At 41.0% G+C, this 22,867-nt stretch overlaps 1 protein-coding gene across 1 annotated transcript; it reads left to right on the top strand.

Annotated features, from left to right (window-relative positions):
- The first annotated feature begins 35 nt into the window (after positions 1–35).
- On the top strand, positions 36–22,438 carry LOC127061879 (homeobox protein Nkx-6.2-like). Its single transcript, XM_050989338.1, has 4 exons — positions 36–1,546; positions 6,053–6,163; positions 9,595–9,806; positions 21,938–22,438. The coding sequence occupies exons 1-4, from the start codon at positions 751–753 to the stop codon at positions 22,133–22,135; spliced, it is 1,317 nt and encodes a 438-aa protein (XP_050845295.1). The 5' UTR covers positions 36–750; the 3' UTR covers positions 22,136–22,438.
- Positions 22,439–22,867: the final 429 nt, after the last annotated feature.

Genomic DNA, 22,867 nt, shown 5'->3' with positions numbered 1-22,867 from the left:
TGTGACTGAATGAGTGAGAGAGAGAAAGGGAGAGAGAGAGAGAGAAAGAGAGAGAGAGAGAGAGAGAGAGAGAGAGAGAGAAAGCAGTTGCCACCAGCGAGAGTAGTCACACAGCCATCGGAGAGTCGACCGACGATACTCTCCAAGATCGCCGCTCAGACAGAGACAGAGAGTCCCACGACTCTCGCACGATAGATGGAGACCACCGTGGATACACCGATTCACGATCGAACCGACTCCATTCTCGCGTGAGCACTTCACCATCATCGACTTCGGTGCCGGCTGCTGGACCGACGACGCCTTTACTCGCGAAGCGGTGTGCATCAAGAAGAAATGAACGGTGAAGGTGATTATCGCGAATGACGACGCGTGTAATGCTACTACCGTGTTACTCCGAGACATCGTGAAAGATAAACTGATATTCGTGTTACGGACTATTCGAAGTAGAAACGATTTTCTTATTGGGTATAGCCGGAGGAGGAATAGAAAGGAGGAAAAGAAGAAAAAGAATCGCAGCCGTCCTTCCAGGAAAAGATTGAAAAATTTTGAGATCCCCGAAAGATCGAGGGGACTGAAAAAGCCAAAAAAAGTTGAAGAAAATTCGTGTGTTCGTCGATAGAGACACGCGTATACACGTATACACTATACACTCGTAGAAAAGACACACGCACGTTAATCGCGCATTGACACGCCGGTGCAGAACGTCTCGTTAAGATTTACCGTTCACTATCGAATTATGCGTGGTGCGAGATGGTGTGTTCTTTGACCAGCAGCGGCGGCGGCGGCGGCGGCGGCGGAGGAGGAGGTGGTGGAGGAGGCGGCGGAGGCAGCAACAAAAGCTGCGGCGAGAACGGTGAGCCGGAGCTTCAACAAAGATCAAGTCCGGAAGGTGAGCTTGAGATTGGAGACAACATGTCTTCGTTGAGCGATCAACACAGGAGAAACAGTCATATAGCCGAGGGTGATCGTAGTTCCTCGGCTGGCTCCTCCTTGGGATCTTGCTCGCCACCGCCAACGTCGAGCCACTCGCCACCACCTCCAAGACCACCGTGGCTTCACGATTTTCATGCCGCTGCCGCGCCCCACGTTCTGCAGTTCCTCAATCTGAGCGCTGCTGGTGGTGGAATGCTCGGTAATCAACCGTTGGCTGCTTTACATTCGATGGCCGAACGCAGCCATCAGCAACAGCAGCAACAACAACAGCATCAACACCAGCAACAGCAACAGCAACAGCAACAACAGCAACAACAACATCAACAACAACAGGGACTCCAATTGCCGCGTATTAGTGTTCCTCTTGCAACGTTGACCACTCAAGGTGGGCAATCCTCGCCGACGGGCAGCACAGGAAAACACAGTCCGGCCACCTCGATTACATCGGTCGGCAGCAATCCTCATGGCATAGACACGATACTCTCGAGACCGGCGGCCGCGCATCCGCAACCTCCTGTGCCCGCCTCGCACGCCGCCCTTCAACCAGCACCGCATCCCCAACACATGGCGGCACCACGTTACGCCATGCACGCAGGATTCACCGCGTCTACCGGTTAGTATCGACTACTTTTCCTTTTCTTTAGGGTTCTCAGATATTTCTCGAGCTAACCGACCTGAAGATAAGCCGTGGATTGTTATAAAATTTCATCGTTTTTATGGGCACCCTCGTAAAAGGTCAAGTTCGATATCGGTGGATCTAACCGGCGGATCTTATCACGTCCTCTTTTTTATTTTTCTTCAGGGATATAGAAAATTTTTCAAATGCTGGCTTATTGATTAAATTGTTCACTTTAAATGTTTGGAAAGTAGTCCAATAGTTTTTCTAGTGCATTTTGATAACAACAAATATGATCAAAACGAATTGGATGTCGAATTGAAACGGAGTCGTATTAAAATGAGATTTTTAATACGTACCAATATCCCGTCGGAATTTCATGAATTTCTTCGGGAAGTAGATCAGAGTTACGAAAGTTCGAATCCAAGTCCATAAAAGAGCCAAAGCGATGTTTCGAGACATCGCTGGAATACTGCCACAAAGCCGAATTGTTCCTTTTAAAAAGATCGCTGTAAAAAGAATAAAACATTAGGGTAGATGTTCGAATAGAAAGAATCGCGGAACGAAAGAGACATAATAATATCTTTGGAAACCTTTCAACGTTACGATTATGTAAAGATAAATATGATCCAGTGTTAAATTTATTTTCGTATAAAAATTTGTAAAATATAGCTACAGATACTCTCAATAAAGCATCGGTCGACGTGTGTGGTTAACTAAGCGACGCAAGAACTCACGCAAAAACGTCCATACTCTAACAAATTCACGATCATGATTTATAATCTCTCCTTTCAAATAGAAGGAATATATAATCGTCATCGCGATTAAATAAATTTCAATCTGACGGTTCGGTTGTAAATATTCGCGTTTTATTATAAAGAAAGGGGAAAAAAATAATAATAATAATATTAACGACAATGAACGAAAAAAAAGAATTTCTTACAGTAGCCGCGTAATTACGATCGTATGTTCTCAAGGAGCGTCATTAACCGCTAATTCCTGTTACGCGTATATAACGACGAAGCCTGACGAGCTCGCGATTAAACACGAGAGATCGAATAAATGTTCTACGTTACTAACGTTGAATATTTCCCTTTAAAAAAGTAAGTACTCGAAATGAGCTTGGTAAGAGCGTGCGAACGAAAGAAGCGAATTAATGACACTCGGTATCATTGAACGATGCGCGATGGTGTTGTTGATGGTGATGGTGATGTTGGTGACGGTGATGATGGTTGTGATAGTTGTGATGGTAGTGGTGGTGGTGGTGGCGGTGGTGGTGGTGGTGGTGGTGATGATGACGGTGATGGTGGCGGTACCTGATCGCCAGGTCGACCGAGAAACGTGGGAGGTAAAGTGGTAGTAAAATTTATGCTTACCGAATTACGTGCTCCCACGGTACATTAACGAGCGACGCAAACGAGCGACGTTGCTTAACATTCATGGCATTAAATTTCTAAACGATTTGCTCTTCGCGAAGTGCTGTTATGTTTCACAATAATGAAACACATCGGGTGGTATGCTCGAACGTGTTCTACCCGCGTTTATCCGCAAGAACCAAGCGTCGATTTCCGCGTCCGGCAAACATTAAGATATCAATCATAGTCGAGAAAGAATGAAAATATGGTATGCCACCGAAAGTCATTATCTGAATACGAGGTGTCTTTAGCTACCATGAGAAAAATATTTCGTTAATATGTTGGAACACGATCGTTGTGTCATACGATAATAAAAACTTTGCCTTTAATTCGTGACGTTCGAAGCATTACATAGATACATATCTATGTAAGTAGTACATACTTTAGCCTGCTCGTTAAAATATTTTACAACGCTCAAAGTTAATATAAAAGTAGAATAATAATTTTCTTTTTCGTGTCTTCTATGAAAGCGTATCTACGTGACCGATGTATCTTCATTGTGTAGCAATGTACGTGACAAGCATTATATTCTCTGGAGAAACTTGTTCACGCACATACACGTTTATTACACTCACGACTTGTAAACCAAGTTGTGCTCTTTCGTATAATTTCTTCGTCGGTGATTTTTAAAAATGACTCTTTTTTTTAAGAGATCCTTATTACACCGTTTACGATTATATCTATATTCGTTACAATTTTACCATTGATTTATCCTAATGATACACTTGATGAATGTGGATAAATAATATTACAATTCCCGTCGGACACACACGCCATAGGTTTACTTCGATTTATTCCGGATTTATCGACATTTTCGTCGCGACAACGAATAACACCATTTACAATTTATAGCTACGATTAAAGATTATAAATAAAATATTCGCGATCGATATATAGGGATGTTAACTGTAACCAGTACGTTATACCGACCATATTCGCTATATAATAAATGCTTTATATATTTCGATATAGGAACAGATACGTTTGATGAATAGCGTTCGATACGCGGTATTTAAAGAGCGCACGTGCACGAAACAATTTATAAAATTGAGATGCGTTCGGTCCCTGTAATCGAAGTATACCATTTTCGACGTGTAAATATGAACGCATTTTGACAGCTTTACCGGAGAATTATTTAATCTTGTCTCTCTGCGTTACGATATTATACAAAATGTAAATATTGATATACGTGATTTTACGCATGGTCGGAGAAACTTGAGAATGTGAAATATGAAAAAGAGAGTCGTCGAATGAAAACATTTAGAATGTTATCGGACAAAGAGAGTCAATAGAGAGATCGTTTCAAAATCGATCGATAACGAATGTATTTTAAGGTTGAAATTCGTAGCTGTAATAATGTTAAAAAAAAAGTAAAACAGAATTTGTCGACGGGAAGTGTAGTTTTGGAGTTATCGATAACGATTTAATCCAACGAAACGACTTCATTATCTATATGAGATTGTAACGTTAATTACAAATGCAATAGGCACGAACAAGCATTTACGTTGCGGCGATCGGTATTCTACATTATTAGAATAAACCATATATATAGACATATCTATATACATACATATATTGATGAGTTGCCCGACGGAATGTATTTGCCGGACGATATTCGCTAGGAGGGTAGCACGGCGATACGTTTTAGCGATATTACCGAAGCTTTCAGCCTGGCACAACGCGTCGATGTTAATAATCGTCGATCATTATTAATAATCGACGTTAATATGCGTCGGTATTTTATTCACGCTGATTGCACGCCGATACTAATTACTTCGAGCGATACGCCGCGTGTCCTGCGTTATACAGCCTGCGTTTGATAACTCTCATTATTGGCCCATCGTTTATCTCCTTGGTGAGAAAAAAGTGCTTCTTCTACCTTTTACGTTTCTTCTTTAATACTTTTGAAAATAATTTTATCGATCTATATGTACTTTTATTAAAAAAAGAAAAAAAAGGAAAAAGAAAAGAAAAGAAAATAGCAAAAAAAGAAGAACACATGGTATACTTTTCTCCTTTATACTTTGAAAGAGGATCGAAAATAGATTTTTCATTTTCATCTTCCCCATCGTGGAATTTCTAAAAGAAACACTATGCCAAGGCGTACTGTATCGCTAGCGGCGTTTGATTAACGATCATAATCATCGAACGGACGCCACCTTCCACGTTCGCATCCATTTTTACAATGTTTTCATCGTTTAAATCAAGAAGCACTGTCCATAGTGTCCCATAAATGTCTTATAAAAGTCACCGCCGGGGGTCCGTTTAAGTGGCAAAGTGTTTCCCTTCACCTCCTTTCTTTTTCCCGCAAAAGCTACAGGTCCTTATTACGGATTACGTTACAGATTCTTATTACGGATCGGTATACAAGATGAAGGAATCCTTTTAATATTTTATTGATGAGTACGCTGTCCGTGCTCCTTTACGATGCTATAAATTCCGTTTGATTTGGTAGTGGCGGACAAAAGGAAATGACAGTGGTCCGTTTGTGTATCGTAGTCGCTTCCATTTTCGTCTCCTTTCCAGGTAAGCTCAGTCGGACGTGACAGTAAAAACGGAAATAACCTTTTATTATACCATAGCCAAGGTGTGTATTGTTAAAGGGAAATTAAGCGTTCGCTCGCATCAGCCATAGTCTCCGGAGGATTCAAGACAAACTACAAAAAATATAAAAAATTCTATTTCACGATCCACGCCCTGTACTATTTATACTATTATTTATTATAAAAATTATTATCATTATTATTTTTTTTCTTGTTAAACAATATCACGTCCATGAAACGAACGACAAGTTAGTAGCTCGATGATTTGTCGTCGTCTCAAAATCCACGTTGTCTCGTACGCATATAAAATCGTCGAACGTCCCCGCGAGCGGTTATGAGCTATTGGAGTTGTTAAAGGGGTCTAACTTGGTTTGGTGAAAGGGAGGAAGACTAAGGTATTCGACCTCTTCCCCTATTTCGAAAGACTCTCAAAACGCATGCCTTACATTCAAATCCATCGAAAATTCGCGTCACTAAAAATATATTCCTATAAGACAACTAAACGATAATAAATCGAGTTAAGGGATCTTTTATTCTGTCTGCAGGTATCGGACAGTTCCAACAAAGGACAGAACCACGACATCCGGCTGTCTATTGGCCGGGTCTTCAAGGTTTGGTCAGCGATCCCTTGGCATGGCGAGCAAGATTACACACGTGTAAGTTCCTCTGAATTTCATTTAAATTATCATGAACAGAATAAAGAAGAGATCATTGACAAAGATTAAAAGATATTTGAGCTAAAATAAACTTTTCGAAAAAAGAGAGAGTGAGAGAAACATTCAAAGACAGAAATTCTCATACTACTCTATTATCGTCTTGAGGAAGAAAAATACACGCGTTAAATCGCTCGATGACATTCGTTCGACATCTAAGAGATAAAGCTTATTACAAAAAACGAGAGAGAGAGAGAGAGACAGAGAAAGAAAGACAGACACACACAAGCTCTTTTTTCCTTTCTCGAATTCGAGAATGCCTGCGGATGTTTTCAACCTTTCCTCCCCTGGTATCGTAGCACGCAGGTTTGACAGCTGCCTCTGTGTTTGCTTTTGCGGCAAGAAAATCACGGGACCGAAAGTGAAAAAACACTTGCCTTGACGACGACAACGACGGCGATGTGCTCTTTTTTAAACAATATCCCGGAAAGGACAGAGGCGAAAGCACTGACCTCCGAACCGTGACGACGAGTGAGACATGTCAAGTGGAATGAATTAGAGGAAGAAAAGCAGAAAACACTGTCCGAAAATAGAGCAAAACCTATTCCGCTCTTATTTCGACGTCGGTAATCATGAGAACGGATACGGTATAGAGGAAACGTGAAAATTAGAAAAATTCGACAGAAAGAAGAATTCTTTTGTTTTTGCGTATCTCTTTTAGACTCGTCGAATTATTAACAAAACGTGATTTAACTCTTTCATTCCTCTGATTGCTTACACCTGTTTATTCGTACACAAACACATTCGATGAACAAATACAATAATTAAAAAAGGAAGAAATCTCTTAAAAAGCAATAACGTTGGAAGCGACTGAAATAAAATCCACGAAAGTAAACAAAGCTAAAAAGATCAAGCGATCGTTCAGAAATAATTAAGCTCATCGAATCGTTGTCCAAGAAAGGAAAACATTTAGACCCTCGTAAACGATGTTCTAACGTGACCAGGCCTCCCTAACGATATCAAAAAATCAGGAATCTTGCTTGTCCAGGCAAATCCTATCGTCGGCATCGGCGTGACCAATCGTAAGAGCTATCAACTAGACCGCCAAAAGACAGGGAGAAATAAAGGAAGAGAGAAGAAAAAAATCATGAACAAAGTGAAAGAACACGTGACGGCACGCGGAGGGGGTGTCGTTTCCCCTTTCGAGAGCATAGATCAGCGTGCTCGCTTTCCACCCTCTCTCTCTCTCTCTCTCTCTCTCTCTCTACGTCCCTAGGGCGGCACATGTGTGACGTAAGGAGGGTGCGAGAACGTAAGGATGTAAGTCAGTAGAAAAGGCTCCACGGGCGTGTGTTGTTTCACCAGCGCGTACACGAGTGTCACTGCGGGAGGACGAATAAGAGGGTGGCGTAGTGGTAGTCCGCTGTGGCCGTTGGATCCAGAATATCATATTCAATATCAGCCCTTCTATCCCGACTCCACCCTCTCTCTGTCTCTCTCTCTCTCTCTCTCTCTCTCTCTCTCTCTCTCTCTCTTTCCCTCTCTCTACGTTTTCCACACTCGCGCGAATAACTCTGGCAATATTTTAACTGCGGCATCACGGTATCCACACACCACTGTCCCCTTCAAACCTCCTGCTACCTAGCTACCTCTCTAGCTACCTACCCTTCGACTCGAAGTGTACCCCTCCCCCTACCCTCCCCCTTTACGTCCCACCAACATACTCTATGGCCCTCGACGGCCCAGCGGCATCGAACGTAAGTTACACCGGGCACCGTTATATTTTATATTCCAGAGCGATACGTTGATCGGCTCTATGGGTCTCGCGAGGCGCAGAAAAGTCGAACGATCGCCGCGGGATCCAACGCGTTCTTCCTGTATTTATGCCCATCTCGTTCCTCTTCGATACTCGGAAATACATATAAAGCTTGAAGACAAACTGATAGGAAAAATGCTCGAGATCGTTTCTGGCAGAACTATGTGCGTCCTTGTTTCGATGATTTTCCCTCTTCTAGATTAATTATTTTATTTGCGATTAAATCATATGATATTTATGCTCGTATGGTCTTTTCTTTCTTTTTTTTTTTTTTTTTAATGAAAATATATTTTGAAGAAAATCTTACGATAGATTAACAAATAAATTAATTAATTAAAAGTTGATATTAAATGGTACTAATAATACAATATCGATAAGAATAATAATAAAAAGATTTTTTTGTTCGGTAGAACAATGCAATATTTTTGTTCCTTATTTTCTCGTAAAGCCATTATTTCCTATCAATGGTTAACAGGCAAACGTTTGCTTGCTCCGATATCGCTCGCGTTTATATAATCGCGCGCGTACATTATCTCGTTACCATTCGATTCGCATATAGTGTTTGACACGCGTATCACTTGTACGGTCTAAATCGAATGATTAAATTATAGCTGTGTACGCATCGACATGTTGTAAAGATTAATCCGACAATTTCTGGCATTGTACGATACAACTATCCTCTCCTGGGCTATTCTCCAAAGATGAAATCCGTCGATCAAGAGAACTCCGATTTATATTTTTATAATATTTACATGCGAACAAATATCCTATCCTTTATACAATCGCATAACGACGATCATTTACTTTTATTCCTAATTCGTTTCTATAAGCTATAAATATTTTTATAATAGTTTAAAAATGAACAAATATAAACGAAGTAATTCACCTAACATATAAGATGTTTATCATTCCAAACGCCGTTTTCATAGAAATAACCATTATATTCGTGATGTTTAATCGGTTTACTATGTCGATCATCACTTTACATATATATACATATACTTGTTTATATTCATGGTCTATCATATATAACAGTAATTATTGAAGAAAATCCTTGATTTGTCGGATGGACTTTAGATATTCTTCATGTGTATCATAAAGGCGGACAGTACGTAACAATAAGCAGACGAACGAGAGGCGAATCGAGCGAAACGCGGTACCTATCGTAGAGAAGGGTGGAGAGTGCGGTAAGCAGCTCATTAGAACCCTCCCCGCCGACTGGCCATTATTGCCTCGTTCCGTATTCCGTTACAAATTGCTTTATTAAATTAAAGTCCCACAACCCACACTGTCGTGTCGACCCTACGCCCTCTTCTCTCTCTCTTTCTTTCTCTCGTTCATACACGCGAGAGAGTCCGTGCCCACATGCCACACAAATACGTTCGACCGCGTGCCCTCGTCCATAAGACCTCACCCTACTCTTCCTACTTCTTAATTACCCTTGGAAATTCTCCCGAACCTTTTTCTCATCTAATTAAGACAGAGATCTCGACCGTAAGACGTTCTTTTGTTTCGTCTATTCTTTTTCTTTTAGATCAGTTCTTATCTCTCTTTCTTTTTTGAATTACAAATAATTGCGAAGTTTTAATTATAATTACATCGTACCTTCTCGTTACAGTATCTCAACAGCTCGGCTGTCAGCAGGGAATGACAGGTGCTGGTGGTGGTGCCGGAGAACATGAAGGTGGAAAGAAAAAGCACACGAGACCGACCTTCAGTGGGCAGCAGATATTCGCCTTGGAGAAGACCTTCGAACAAACGAAGTATCTCGCTGGACCTGAACGAGCTAAATTGGCTTACGCCCTTGGAATGTCGGAATCGCAAGTAAAGGTACGAGCAAATTACTTTGTGTTAAAAGGAATTTTATAATAGTAATTATAACTCTGTTACAACAAGAAAAAGAAAAGGAAGATAAGTTGATTATCAATCGGTCTGTCACGTAGCTAATTTCGTTCGCTTAACGCTATTAAAAGAAATCCAAAGTAGAAAAAAAAAAGAAAAACAGAGAGAAATGTCTAATATTATTGTACCGTTTCGTCGGAGATGATTGTTAAACCGGGACAGCTTTCATCGAGATCACGAAAAGGGCTCGTCGTCGTCCCTAAATCCTAAAAATCGGCAAAAAAGATCGGATCGTCCTATCGTCACCCCGGGCAACGCAAACACTCTTTCCTCGGAGGAAAGAGAGAAAGAGAGAGATATATACAGAGACAGACAGAGAGAGAGAGTGAGAAAGAAAGAGAGAGAAAAAGAGGAAAGAAAAAAAATAGCAAGCCGATCTACGGAGGGAGAGGCACGATAGGAGGAGGATGAGTTTGGACGAGTGGTAGTAGGGTGAGATTTTAAAAAGCGTCCTGGTTCGAGCGGCTCGGCTTACTCCATCAACGCGTACGGTGAAAGCGGGTGAGGCCTCTAACGAGGGAGCTTGTAAAAAGTTCGAAGGATAAAAGAAGGTGACAAAACAGCCGGAGACGTGTCAAGCTTTGCGGCACCTGCGTCATCCTCGTGGCGTCGCTCTCGTAGAAAAGCTCGGCACTTCCCACCGTTTCTCTTCTTCTTCTTCTTCTTCTTCTTCTTCTTCTTCTTCTCCTCCAGCTTCTCGCGAAAAGAGAAGAGGGGTGACGTTGTAGTAGTAGGGTCGGCTTTCTCTCTCTTTCTCTATATCTCCCCACCCCTCGACGAACAACCCCTCTCGATTCTCCTAAAGCCCACACCCCGTTCGAGCACTCTCCTCTTCCAACTCCTCTCGACAGTGCTAGCAGTGGCGTCGAAGCTCTTTCACCCTCCTCCTTTCGCCATCTTCGAGAGGGAGCCCATTTCGAGCCCTCAATCCCCTTCCGGCTGCTGTTGCTACTGCGGTGGCGGCAGGCTCGCGCCCATGCTACTACTCTTGCTCGCTCTCTCTCTCTCTCTTTCTCTCTCTCTCTCTCTTTCTCTCTCTCTCTTTCTCTCTTTCTCTTTCTCCTCTCACGGAGTCCGCGTCGATGTAGCGCTGTCATTGGCTCGTTCTACGCCGCCATATTTACATTTTTATTGAAAGCTACAAGTCCGCGTCCGTGAGTGATGGCAAGGGGATGAGAGCAAACTCCTTTCTCTTTGGCACGAGAGAGGAAGAGAGAGAGAGAGAGAGAGAGAGAGAGAGAGAGAATGATGGTGGATAGACGAGTGGGTGGCAAAGGAGAGACGAGGGAGGGGGTTGGACGCGGCCGGATGACGAAGGCGACGCTCGAGGGAAGGCCGAGACGAGGCGGAGAGGAGGGTGAGCATTCAATTACCTCGGATTTCCTCGGAAAGAGGCGATTCACCTCCGCGTATATGCCATCTTCGAGGGTGAGATTGCCTTCGGATCCGAAGGAACACCGCGGCGCTTTTCCAAAATATTACTACGATATTGTACGTACACGCTCGTACGCTCTCTTTCTCTTCTACTCTTTCTTACTCACCGATTCGATAGGTATAAAGAACAGAGGGGTGTGATCCTACGACGAGAGTGTATATCTTGTACTTTTTCGCGATTTTCTTGCATTATGTCGTTAATTCTTAACGCAACATACTTTTTCGTTATATTATTTATATGAAAATATAAACGATTGCTGCTATGTCATTTTCTTCGTTGAAAAGATTAACGTTCTTGTAGCTTTTTCTATGCTTTTCTTTTTCTTTTCTTCTCTTTTTTCTCAGAAAAAAAGGATACGTTGAAAACATTCAGATGGAGAAACGTCGCGTCTAAAAATACGAAAATAACGATCGCAAAGCACGAAAAGATTAAAGTCGTCGAGAGTCCAGACCCAAGTCGATATTCTCCTCGTTCGTGATCCGTGCACCACCGTGAACGATGCGATTCAAAACAACGGATGTGAGAACGGTAGAGAGGGTTTCTCGTACGACGGATCAAAAGGGGGCATCCTGGTTTTTGAATATAATAATACGAGATACCGGGATAAGAGTCCGACGACGTTGTGAGATCACGCATACGGGAGAAAAATAGTTTCTCCTAATGGAGTCTCTCCTTAATACCGTGCGTTCGTTTTCTAAAGGTACAATAAGATGCGGAGGACGCCAAAGAAGATGGCGGCGGCACGATCAAACGTCAGGTAGAAACGTATTGTAGAAAAGTGTCCACGTTTAAGAGAGTAAGAGAGAAAGAGAGTGAGTGAGAGAAGACGAGTTCCGCTTGTCATCGTGTGATAATTTTGTTGCTTCTTCTCGCTTACGTGACCGTTCCCACCTGTATCCATTTACAATCGCACTACTGATGAAGCACAAATTGATTCGAGCACCCACAATATCGTACCTTATGAATTAGCTCTCGAAGAACGGATTCCTCTTGATAGAAGATTAATCGGTATGAATGCTATTCTGAAATATTTAAATATTTTATGTCACACAGATGACGTTCCTATCTTTCTATTTAGCTCTTAAAATATATTTTTGCAAATGATGCTAAATTTATAAAAGAAAAATCTTCGAACGGAAACAGAAATTTTATCGTGTACGACAATGAAGATCGAACAAAAAAAAAAAAGAATTGATTATTCCCGATCAATGCGATTGGAAATTCGTTTGAAACGAATAAATTTTACAAATTCCCGTTCCTACGAAGATCGATCTTTAAATAATCAAAAATTTTTCAGATTACGATACGGCGCGACGGATTTCGATTAAAATACTAACGTAAATCAATATCGTTCCCCCTGTGGTTTCGGTGTAATACCGGATCATTACATGCTGAACGTATCACTTTTTGCAATATCGAAGAGGGATTCAAACGGTACGGGCGGGCTTTAGTAGTTCTGCCCGATGAAGATTTATATGTCCTACCGCATATGACATTCCCAGATTTATAACTTTTTCGCCAACGATACGATTTCTCTTTTAATTAATGCGCGCTTTTTGCAACGGAGATATGCGTTTCGCGCGGAAAATTTATCGCGTCGCGTATCACATCGACGATCGTTCGAAAATCTTTTTTACCAGACGAGAAGCTCACTTTTCTTATTTTTTCTTCCTCCCCTTTTTTCTCCTTTTACTTTTCCTTTCTTTTCCTAAAATCGAAGAATTCATTTAAAACAATACAGGTACTCCTACTACAACCATCGAGAAAATCTCGTTCCACGGTTTATCGATTCTCGCAGCTTCCCGATACAACTACTCTTTAATCCGGCGAACGACATTTATTGCCTACTGGATCACATCCTAAACGATGATAACGCAAGCACGGCCTAATTACTGCTTGATTAACGTTTTACCGTATACGTTATGGACGCAACAGAGGCTTGATTCGGATATTTACTGTGTGATCTTCCATTGAATACGAATATGCTATATTAGAGCAACTATATCATCTTTTACGATATAACATCAATCGTTAAGATCAGTATTATCGCATAGAAAATTTAGCGACTATTACTTTTTCCCTCTTATTTCTCTTAATTCGATGAAACTGCCAATGAGTAGCAAGAGTGAGAGAATGAAATGAAGTCTGAGCTTTTAGGAAAGAAAAGAGAGAAGGGAAAGCTATTCCCCTCTATTAGAATCTAATACGGCAAAGTGAACGTCGTGCATTTGCGAGTTAAAGACCGTGACACCCTTCGTATATAGACGCATATCGAAACGTCAAGCTACGTGCATGTATGTGCGTGCGTATATACGATATATGAAAACGAGATGAACTGACAGATAGAGAAATGGACCTTTTCCATTAATTTATCGTTCGATCTTTAACACTGATTCACTCTTGGGTGACGAGTAGAGTAGAGAGCGGGAAAGAGATGGGGGGAAAAAAGTGTCGAACTCATGGTGTAGGTGTGAAAACCTGTTAAAAAAAAAAGATAATAATAAAACAATAAAAAGAGAGAGAGAGAAAAAGAGAAAAAAGAAAAAAGGAAGGAAAACAATACCGATAAAAAGAAGAGAACGAGATATAAAAAAAAAAAAATACAAAACGTACACTTATCATTCATGCGTCGCGCGAACGTGCCGAGCGTAAAATTTATGAAATGTTGTCGCTAGGTATTGGGGATTCAACCGACCGAGATGGGGGCAGGCTAAAAAGTATGGATGAAAATGATTTTGACTTGTAAATCTTCAAGAAGATCTCGAGTAAACCTATCGCAGATGGCGATCCCTTAAAGAGGTCCTTATCAAATATCTATTACATAAGAAAGCAGAATACAAAAGTGATAATGAAAAAACGATAGTTATTCTCTTATTTCTTTAAAGAATAGATATCCGATACTCTCTGTAAACTTTTTTTCGCAAAAACGATACATATACTCCTAAAGCCCAGCTTTTATTTTATCCACGAGAGAGAAATTACACTCGATAAATGCATACCATTGTAGAGTCAATAAACTCTACGACTTTGGAACGTAAAACGAACTAGCTGAAAAGTAACGTTAAGTATTCGGCTAATTCAAATGAACAAATGCAAGAGAAAAGGAAAGAAGGAAAAAGAAAGAGAGAGAGAGAGAGAGAGAGAGAGAGAGAGAGAGAGACAGAGAGAGAGAGAGATAGGAATAGAGATAGAGTGAGGGAGATCAGTAGGGATAATACGTGGGGTCGTCGAATGGATACGGAGGCCTTACAACAAGGAGGGGGAGGAGGGTAAATCGGTTACGTCTACTCGTCGATAGCGATGCCAGTGGTAGTACTAGTACTAGTAGTAGTAGTAGTAGTAGTAGTAGAAGTAGTAGTAGTAGTAGTAGTAGTAGTAGTAGTAGTAGTAGTAGTAGTAGTAGTAGTAGTGTAGTAGTAGTATTGTAGTAGTGTAGTAGTAAAGTGGCGTGGCTTTTCTACCCTCCCATCCGCGTCGTCCGGCCAGAATGCACGGCTGCAGGAGGGCGGAGTTGTTTACGGCGGAGTAATCTGCTCGTCGACGGATACCAATATCGATGACGTCAATTAGTACGAGCGAAGGCCTCCTCTACCCGCTTTTCCACTACCATGTATCATCATGGTGGTATATGTACGTACGGCGGCGCGGCATGGCACGGCGTGATAAATCACGGCAGCAGACGGTGTTCCCTTCATTCACCTCAACCCGCGCACACCCTCACCCCCTTCTCTTTCTCTTATCCTCTCTCTCTCTCTCTCTCTCTTTCTCTCTCTCTCTCTCTCTCTCTCTCTCTCTCTCTCTCAAAATTGGCCCACATATACTTGACTCCATAATGCTCGATTTCATGAGTTCTCTCTATCTCTTTCTCTTTTTTTCTCTTTTCTTATGTTAGTTAAGTCAGCAACATTCTTAGTTCGTTCATTTATCGAAAAGAAAATATTGGTTATTTCACTGAGCAATCCAGATATATAAACTCGTATTCTACTGTTTATACATCTCTCCCTCCTTCCCTCCCTCCCCTCCCCCCTTTCTCTCTTTCAATCGAATAATCTAATCTCTAATTATACGAGGAGAAACGAGGATATTATGAAGACCATCGCTCTATGAAAATCAACCAATATCGAGAACAACAACAAACGCGAATAACGGTGTCGTCCACGATAAACGTTCGCGCAACTAGCTTCGCTCCGATTGGACGCTAAGTTAGGGTCGCAAGCGGTAGTCAATGATGACTGCTCTACCAACGACTAATTGCGTTCAGCCAGGAGGAAATTGAAAATAAACGTTCCATGCCGAGAGCTATGTTTCACACGATAACAAAGCGTTTTGTGTGTTGTTACGAGTACACAAGAATTAAGTAGTATCAGTCAACGATTTGACTATCCGTACATTCTATCCTTTCTTTTTCTATATAATAGAATAGATCAATTATTCTTCAAATATGACGATGTAACGATGTAACGAGAAACAACGAAAAGAATGAGCATAAGAAACGATTAGTACCATCAGCCTAAATTCTTACCTCTCTGGATTAAATGACTAAGAAAGAAAGAGAAAAAGAAAGATATAATACTCGAGATAAAATCGTGATCTACGAATCATTCGAATAAATAACGCGTATGCGACACAATTGAAATCAAAATCTAGATAGGCAAGGAACCTCCTCATCCTCACTAGGATTCGCGAGAAAGATCTTTCGGTTTGTACGAGAGAGTCGTAAAATTGACCTCCCTCTTTTCCTCAACCTCCCCTCCCAACACACAGTTCGGCCCATCACTACCACCACCACCACCACCACCATCACTACCACCACCACCACCAGCAACTCGCCGCGCCACGTTTCGCCCTGTGAAATTTGATTCCGAAATAAAAATAGAATATTGGGGATAACGCGAATCGGTGAAGCCATTTGATCTTCGAGCGAAAGCCAAATGGGTGGTCGGAGAGGGTATCGGGGGAGGGTGAGGAAACATATCGATATGGGGAAGCGCTACGAGAACGGAATACAGAGGAGCGCATTATCGCCAACAGCCAACTACCCTCTGCCATTCTCGTGGATCGCATTACTTATTATTTGAAGAAACATTCTGCTCGGAGCACTTTGTAATATTACGGTTGAGAGAGAGAGACAGAGAAAGAAAGAGAGAACGTCTTGCGATTACTTCGTATGCGATTGATTTATAAAATTATCGTCGTGTCCGGCACATCTCGTCCGATTTTATCGTGAACGTATGTACGATAAAGTAACGTTCTTTTACTTTTCTTTTTATACTTTGGAAATTTATCTTTTCTTACTTTATCCAAGAAAACGTGCTATTAATATTATACCTTATAGATGTTTATTTTTATAAAATTCTACTCTTTCTTATATATTTATTCGCAAAAATTCAATCTGTTATCGCTTAAATATCAATGATTGAATATTAAATAAAAATTTTAGGAAAATTTATGTCCGTTGAAATCTTTCTTATAATGAACATATAAAAGATACATGAGATTATGAGGAGAAGTGTTGTCAAAAATTTAATATTGCAAAGAATCATATAATTATTTGACGGATTTAAAAACGATCGTCAGGTCGACAATGGACACGCGTATTTGACCGGATAACGCATCGTATTAACGGTTATTTATTCGCTCATAATCGCATCCACGGCGAAAGTCGCTTGTCGAGAGTTCGAAAACGAGATCGAGGATAAACGCATTTGGTTGGCAAGGTATTTAAAAGCTGCGTTATATCCCGTGCGGCCGAATTGTGTGTGTAGCCTGTCGCGCGACACCATATGGCGTAAATGTAAATCCTATACTAAAAAAAAAGGGCCTCAGTGTCCAGAGCGTTAAGGGGAAATCACGAAGAAATTAATTGCTTCACGTGTTTAGCCTCGATATCGGTGTGGATAAAAAAAGAAATATCTCGGGAAAGCTTCTCGCGAATAGAATTTTGTTTATGGATAAATTGTTGGAATAATCGAGAAAAAAAAGGCCTATATCGAAACGAACAAAACTATGAACTCCACGGAAGAATCGAAGAAACTTAATGAAATTGATTTCTTTGCGAGGTCTTCGTTATCTCGAAAACGTACCGTAATTAATTTCGATGCACCCCCATGGTAAATCGTATCTGACTCGTATCGGCCTCTAGCATCCTTTCATAATTCACGTCGTGCGTCGTAAAAGCCATTTGAATATGGATTACATGGCGATACGGAGATACGTTTTATATAACGCGATGCGATAGGTTATCGTTTTGTTAGGAACATTTTTTTACGACGATATCCTAACCCTTTCTCCATGAATGTTATCTCGATCATCGAGATGCGTTTCGTAATGGTAACGAGTTTAAGAAACGATGGTTGGACCGAGTCAATGTTAAGTTTATTATTAACGTAATGTTTCGGTTAGAAATTCATTGTAATTTCGAATTTCATTGTAAAAAGAAAAGAAAAGGAAAAGAAGAGAAACAGAAAAGAAAATCGAATATGTCATATGGGCGACGTCCTGCACGATGTAACGTAGTATTTGATGAATCGCAAAAGGCGCAAAATTTCCCGAATCATCCACAGAAGGATTACATATCTATATATATACGTATACACACATATACATATACACATATGTATATATACGTGTGTATAAAATGGAAAAATTTTGACGTAGAATCAAGCACGAAGAAGGAAATGTTTAATGATGCGTGTCGAAGCCGATCGTTCGCGACATTCACTTCGAACTCTTACGCGTCGTTGACTTCGCTTATTATTCAAACGGTATAGTTTCATTGGACCGCCGATAAATTTTCAAGGTTGAATGCACTTTCTAATACAGAGAAGACGAGATCTGGATTCTCGAAGAATGTATCGTGATAAGAAACGTGTTTGTAGGTTGAACAGTTCTTTCATCTCCGTTATTCTGCAAATCGATTCGCTCTCACTTTATTTATACTTATTTTTTATTTTTAAGATTAAAAGAGCATAACTCCGAAGGATTTATAAATATGCTTTACATAGTTTTCTCATTCTCTCTCTTTCACTCTCTCTTTTTTCTCTTTCTCTCTTTTTCACTCTTATTTACATCGTGTACATTGTTCTCCTTTTCCACCCTCTCGATTCACCATACTCCTCCTCCCTGTCGAAACTTCGCTTTTCTCTTTTCCCTCTTCACCGATCTCTACCTTTTTTCTCCAAACCCTTTTCTATCCTTTTCCGCACCATCCTTTTCCATACGTCTTCCCCATCCCCGTCTCTCTATCTACTTCTCTCTTTCTCTCTCTCTTTCTCTCTTTCTCATTTCAAAATACCCTTCAACTTTTCCTCCCCCCTTTCATTCTTTGTTACCACCTTCCTACCTGTATTGTACCCCATACTTTTATTCTTTTTCCGTCGTAGTACGAAACATCCCCTTTCTCGTCAAATCTCTCTCCCCTTTTACTCTCATTCCGTACCACTACAAACATAACTGACAAGATTTTCTCGAATATTTGCTTAGAAAACGAGTTCTCTCGATTTCGAGGAAGTGATTTAAAAAGATTTTTATAATAGAACATTCGTATATTTTACAAGCTCATACTTCTCTTGAGTTATCGCATATCGATCCGATAACTCAAGCTCGTTAAGATGCACATCGAAAAGAGAGTAAGAGAAAGAGAGAGAAAGAGAGAGAGAGAGAGAGAGAGAGAGAGAGAGAGAGAGAGAACGATTCGGAAAATCGAGGATTCACGCTCGGGATATTAACGACACGTGTTGCGTTTTTCACGCGGTAACTCGCTTTTTAAATATACATGTTGTTTTCTCGCTTTCCTGTCTCCTCCTTGGACAATCTAAACGAACAGCCTTTACAACAGCCTGAGTCACGAGGCTTTCTCTAATCTTTCGCAAACGATAAATTGTCCGTCAATATCAACGAGATCAGATGCTATCGGTATTATCTGTTAGAGGAGGGTGGTAGACAGCCACGGAAATCAGTACCTCAACCCCGCCCTTAAGGGCTTTGCGCCGTTATAAATGCGGTTTTGTGTCTACGTTTACAGGACAAAGTAATGGGCTTAGATAATCCTGATTTAATAAATCGAACAGTTGTGAGGCAACAGCGCGGGGACGTCGTCCCTTCGTCCGCCTCCGCTTACGGCAACGTGTGCGTGACTAATGCGTTCAAAAACAAGATGGATGATCCATTGGGAAGGCCTTTTTTGCATTTACATTTTGACACGATGATATCTTTCGCAACAAGAGGATTTAACATTCTTGCGAACCACTATCTATGGGATTTAATACTTCTTACTATATTCGACTACTCGAGAAAACTTGCTAAATATTCACGTTTAAAACTTGTAAACTTTCATTCGCTTATCCTCGTCGTCGTTAATCGATGAAATCTACAATTCTTTTTATCTATTTTATTTATCATCCTCGTTACTATCCACGATGCTTTGTAATAAAAAAAAATCGTAAAAATTTATACGAAACGATAGATATTTACATTTATTCGTTGAAAAATATTCACTTACGTCCGTCATAACGGAATGTTGGTCGATGACTGAATTTCGAGAGGAGGTACAATACGATATTATATATACGCGAGGAAGAGTCTAATACGTTAAATCTGTCATTGTCATTCACCCTCATTTGACTCGTAGATCCTCGAATGGGTCAAAAGCTTGCGGCTATGCGACTTACACGAGTCGCTCTCTCAAAAGGGGATGCTGTTCGGGGGAACGAAGGTAGAAAGATAGAAGGAAAGAGAAAGAAAGAGAAAGAAAGAAAGAGAGAAAGAGAGAAAAAAGTTGATATATTATATTACGCATAGAACTCGCTTCACGGACAGTCCAACGTGCTTCGTTCATTCTTCGTCTTAACTAAACATATGAATGAGTTCTTTGCTCTTTGTGAAAAGACATTCCTGCGTAATGACGCGCCAGCATAACAATAAAGTAACGATTAATGATACTGCAATGTACCTGCGTGAACGGGTGATCTTTCTCTTAAATAAACAACGTTGCATTACCTTTTCTCGAAATGATAGGAAAATAGAAAATAAACGCTCTTTATAAAATTGAAGAATTCGATAAGAGTCTCATCGAACAACGAATGTTACGCGTTCAGAGTTCATTACGATAAATATTTTCTCGTTGCACGTGCTGCTTTATACTACCCCAATGTCCATGTCACTTGTCCTTTCGATTTTATTCTTCGACCCCTAGCGTGAAACCGTTACCCTTCGTTCGTATCAACAGAGAGAGAGAGAGAGGAGAGGGGCGGAGAGTGACTTGTATTTAACACGATAGCATTTCGGTGAAGGGCTATAACTTGATTTCCTATCAATTTGGAAATCTAATTGAACGAAAATCTCACGGTCTTTTTGGAAAAAAAAGAGAATTGCTTTCTTTTTCGAAAGATATCGTAAAAATAAGTAGCCAGATGCGTAAAAGAAGAGAAAGGATCGAGGTAGAAATTAGAAATTTCTCGCGGCCGAAGAACTTTTTTTACACTCACCTTCGCGGGATCAATCCCTGCTCACTGTCTATCCTTTCTTCCTCCTTCTCCTTCTACTTCTTCTCTATCTCTTTCTTCTCTACGTTATCTTAATTTCTCGAGTGTTTTAATTTTCATCCGAACAGCTATTAACTTTTACGGTGGGCCGTTTACTTTTTAATTCGTTTACCGCTTCCTGCAGGCAGTGAGGCAGGAGGCAGGCAGGCAGGCAGGCAGGCAGGCAAGCAAGCAAGCAAGCAAGCAAGCGAGCAAGCAAGCAGGCAGGCAGGAAGGAAGAAAGGAAGGCAAGCAGGAAAGCAGGCAGGATGCGCTTATATCTTTAATTTAAGCTCTCGACTTGGCGGCCATTGAACAAGCGTGCGGATTGGCGGGTGGTGGCGTAGGAGGAAGAGGATGATGTTGGTGGTAGTGGTGGTAGAGGTGATGGTGGTGGAAGAAGAGGATGAGGAGGAGTTTAGTGGGGTTCTACGCCGCGCTGCCATGGATCGGGGGTGGTTTGTGGGTGCAATCGCTACGGTGCTACCTCCCCGTTGCTCCCCTGACACCCGTTACGTTAATTAAATACATTGTTGCGGGGACAGAGACTCCTACTATGTATTTCGAGCTTTATAGGTGCAGAGGGGCACCTTAAGTTAGCAGCGCTTCCGGCAAGCCCATTCCTGGAATTTTCCCTGATATCTTTCGCCCTCTTTCCCCCCTCTCTCTCTCTTTCCCTCTCTCTCTCTCTCTTTCTTTCTTTCTCTCTTATTTTTAAATACTACCATTATGATTGTCTACTTAAGTCTAACTCAGCACTAATTACTCTCGGCAATATAAACCGCTTATTTGTTTTTTTTTTCTTTTTACTTTCAAGATCGAGCGATTTCGTCTTCGGCTCGATTCGCCATCCATTTTCTCGAAGATCATCTCACCTACGTGTAACTACTTTTTTACGATCGTTTTACTATCCTCCGGGTTATTGCCTTTCGAATTCGTTCACCAAATTCTTAGGGTAGGCTCGTTAAGAGTATAGCACTTATACTCGAATGATTCCCCGATGAAATATTAATCTTAAGAAAATGTTAGCTTGATATCTTCGGAAATATCACCTGAATATCACTATATAGCGAATTTAATACGAGTACGTGTCTACGTTTCAGGTATGGTTTCAAAACAGAAGGACAAAGTGGCGGAAGAAGAACGCCGCGGAAATGGCGACGGCGAAGAGACGTCAAGAGGAGGTTGAGGGTATAGTGGCGGAGGGTGAGGACGGTTGCAGTGATGCCGAAGCTGATGGTAGCAGCGAGACGGCCGCGAAGAGGCTGAGGAGGGAACTCGAGCAGCAGTACAGGCATTGAAAGATGCGAGAAAGAAGAGGAAGAGAAAAATGGCGGTGATGGGAGAAGAAGAGGAGGAGAGGCGTGGCTATGCGAAGATAAGAAAGGAAGAGAGAGAGAAAAAGAGAGAGAGAGAGAGAGAGCTGATATCTTTGATGCGAACGAATGAGAAAAAGAGAGGAGAAAAGAAAATCCTTTTTCACGGATTTACTCGCTCCTGGAGAGATGTAACGAGAGCTTTGCTAATATACATATACGTACATATGTGTGTGACTGTGTGTGTGTGAGGCTATGTGTACATGAATGTGTTCAAATACCTTCTCTCTATTCTTCCTTCTTCGTCCTCGAGGTGCTTCGTTGTTTGCTAGCGTGACTGAATTACGAGATTTCAACAGACGACAGAAAGAATCGATGCTTCGTAAAAAAGCAAGAGAACATTTTCTTCGGTGATCTCAGGAATGGTCCAACCAAGTCCAGTGAAAATGTCGAACGTGTAATTCTTTAGTCATTTCTTTTTACGATTAAATTGCTACGTTGAATCTGTCGGAAATAAAAAAAAAAGAATTATTCGAAAGAATTCGATGGAAAATTCTATTGGCGATACTTTTACGTTGTAATCATTTAAATAAGTAACACGATATAATTAATTTATCCAATAGCAAGAGAGAAGAGAATAGTGTATCTACCTCGAGAATCGACATGAAGTTACATCTTTGTAAAAAATCAATGGTTTATCGATCAATGTTTTGATCA

The sequence above is a fragment of the Vespula vulgaris genome, chromosome 2 (genome assembly GCF_905475345.1).
Source record: "Vespula vulgaris chromosome 2, iyVesVulg1.1, whole genome shotgun sequence".
Taxonomy (NCBI): Eukaryota; Metazoa; Arthropoda; class Insecta; order Hymenoptera; family Vespidae; genus Vespula; species Vespula vulgaris.
The sequence above is the reverse complement of the archived record's forward strand: the minus strand, read 5'-3'. Positions and strand labels throughout refer to the sequence as shown.

Bases quoted from the DNA above. Each gene is read 5' to 3' on its own strand.
- LOC127061879 (XM_050989338.1), top strand. From the start codon at position 751: ATGGTGTGTTCTTTGACCAGCAGCGGCGGCGGCGGCGGCGGCGGCGGA. The intron at 1,547-6,052 runs GTTAGTATCGAC...TTCTGTCTGCAG, and splicing joins AGGATTCACCGCGTCTACCG to GTATCGGACAGTTCCAACAA. The intron at 6,164-9,594 runs GTAAGTTCCTCT...TTCTCGTTACAG, and splicing joins GCGAGCAAGATTACACACGT to TATCTCAACAGCTCGGCTGT.